Source organism: Atta colombica, unplaced genomic scaffold (assembly GCF_001594045.1).
Source record: "Atta colombica isolate Treedump-2 unplaced genomic scaffold, Acol1.0 scaffold21, whole genome shotgun sequence".
Lineage (NCBI taxonomy): Eukaryota > Metazoa > Arthropoda > Insecta > Hymenoptera > Formicidae > Atta > Atta colombica.
The window spans coordinates 1,876,788-1,879,106 of record NW_017259305.1 but is presented as its reverse complement, the minus strand read 5'-3'; the positions used below and the strand labels follow the sequence as shown (position 1 = coordinate 1,879,106).

Sequence of the window (2,319 nt, the reverse complement as noted above, 5' to 3'; positions counted from 1 at the left end):
TGGAGCATATTGGAGCATGCGATGAGAATAAACCTAATATTGCAATGAAATAATTGAAACTTTATGAAAATTAATAAAAATAAATTGTAAATATATTGAAAAATAAAGAAAAAATATAGAAAAATTAGGAAAGATATTAAATTAACTTAAAAATGTATATTTGTATAAAAAAATATTATGTAATTATATCTAAAATTATATATCTGAAAATATTATGAGAAAGCTGATATAAAAGAAATTTATATACATATATGTCCCAAAAATAAGTTTAAAATACAATAAATAAAAAGAAATCTTTCTTGCTCGGTTTTCTATGTTACTTTTTCACTTTGTTACTTTTTCACAAAAATTAGACCAATCTCTCGAGATTTCTTACACAACATTTTAAATGGACAATACACGTAATACATTTCCCTCTAAATTTCTACTCTGAACCATGTATGCTTGAAAGACAAATGTTTAAATGGAACATTGAAATTCTTATTTAAATAGAGACATTAAATAGAGAAAGAGAGAGAGAGTAATAAAAAAAAGGAGGAAAAGAGACGGGGCAACTTATTTATTTTAGCCAACATAAAATCAGTTGCGCTATTGTATATACTGTGGTACCAGATAGATAGATAATTTGGTTTATTGGCTTGACACATAAGGTAAATACAGTCATTTTACAGTAATTACATAGATAATACATGAAGATTGCGCTAAAAAAATTTACTCTAATTACAAAAAGAAAAGTAAGAAGGTTCTTATGAATCGAATTGATATTCAGAGATATCTAAATGCTTAATATGTTTCTAAACCTGAGTATTAAGAAGAGAATTTTACAGACAAAAGACGCTTAACTGTAATCACTGTGGTATCGGAATGGTTTTGTAATGCTATCTTCATGTTGAGGCTCAAAACTTTTCAAATTATCCTTATAGTTGTACATACTATTAAAATACATATAAAAAATTTATCTTTTTTTCCGTTTTTCACATTAAAACTAAAAAAAAATCCAATTTCTCTGAAAAGAGTCTTATAAAATGAATGCGAGAGTATACTTTGCATATAGTATAGTTTTATTCCAATTTTATTGAAATTTTATTTCTGATTCTGTTTTTAACAAATATAATAAACTTTTAGCAGCAATTCTATATATATATATATATATATATATAAACCAATTTAAAATAAAAAATAATATTAAACATTACTTTAAGATTTTTAACATTTAAAAATTATTTATATAGATGATTCAACACTAAAAAAAAAGAATAATTTTTTATCTTTCATTAATTTCTTTTCAGTACATTAGTACCGTGGAAGGTGTTCAGACACGAATTGAATCAGGTTCATCCGATCAGCACGGGATTGCAAGCAATGGCCCTAAAATCCACGATAGATTTGACGTGTAATGATTATATCTCCAACTTTGAATTCGATGTATTCACGAGGTAAATATTAAGAAATAGACAACTAATTAACTTTATCAAGCTTCCGTCACGATGATTCCGGATCATTCTTATATATGTTGGATATACATGTTATATATCTGTACATGTTATACGACTTTCAAGGCTGTTTCAACCGTGGTCAACTCTTCTACGCAACTGGAAAATTCTGGCTGTAACGCATCCTGGCTACGTGGCTTTCCTTACGTACGATGAAGTGAAAGCCCGTTTGCAAAAATATTGCATTACCAAGCCTGGAAGCTATGTATTTCGGTTAAGTTGTACGAGGCTGGGACAATGGGCAATTGGTTATGTCACGTCTGACGGTGATATTTTACAAACTATACCACACAACAAGAGTCTATGCCAAGCGTTATTGGACGGCTACCGGGAAGGCTTGTGAGTATACCGTTGAGTACCGACTTAGTTTATGTGTTTACCTGTCCAGGTTTACATCCAAAAAGATTTCACGAATACATATTCGAAGATCGATTTCTAGCTACTTATATCCGGATGGTCGAAATATAAATCCAGACTTGACATGGGCAGTGCAACCAACGCCAGAAGAGCATATTAAAGTAACGGCGGAACAATATGAATTATACTGCGAAATGGGTAGCACATTTCAATTGTGTAAGATCTGCGCCGAGCATGACAAGGATGTAAGGATAGAACCTTGCGGTCATCTTCTCTGTACTCCATGTCTTACAGCTTGGCAGGTAGCAGTATATAATCTTCTTACGTTTTATTGAAATCAATCAATGTTTCTTTTATTATTGCGATCTTCTCAGCGATTAATAAATGTTTCTGTATAATTTAGATTTCGATTCAATTTTAAACCTAGATGTATAATATGTTGCGATAAAAATATTTTACGTTATTTCAT

General features: G+C 29.9%; 1 protein-coding gene across 2 annotated transcripts in view; it reads left to right on the top strand.

The window, feature by feature from the left end:
• LOC108687610 (E3 ubiquitin-protein ligase CBL-B) overlaps window positions 1-2,319 on the top strand; it is a 58,626-nt gene that overhangs the window by 48,702 nt on the left and 7,605 nt on the right. For both annotated transcript variants that reach the window (XM_018193464.1, XM_018193463.1), the window contains exons 2-4: window positions 1,290-1,436; window positions 1,560-1,832; window positions 1,933-2,152. In XM_018193464.1, coding sequence (XP_018048953.1) covers window positions 1,290-1,436; window positions 1,560-1,832; window positions 1,933-2,152 — 640 coding nt within the window. The remainder of the gene's footprint in view (window positions 1-1,289; window positions 1,437-1,559; window positions 1,833-1,932; window positions 2,153-2,319) is intronic.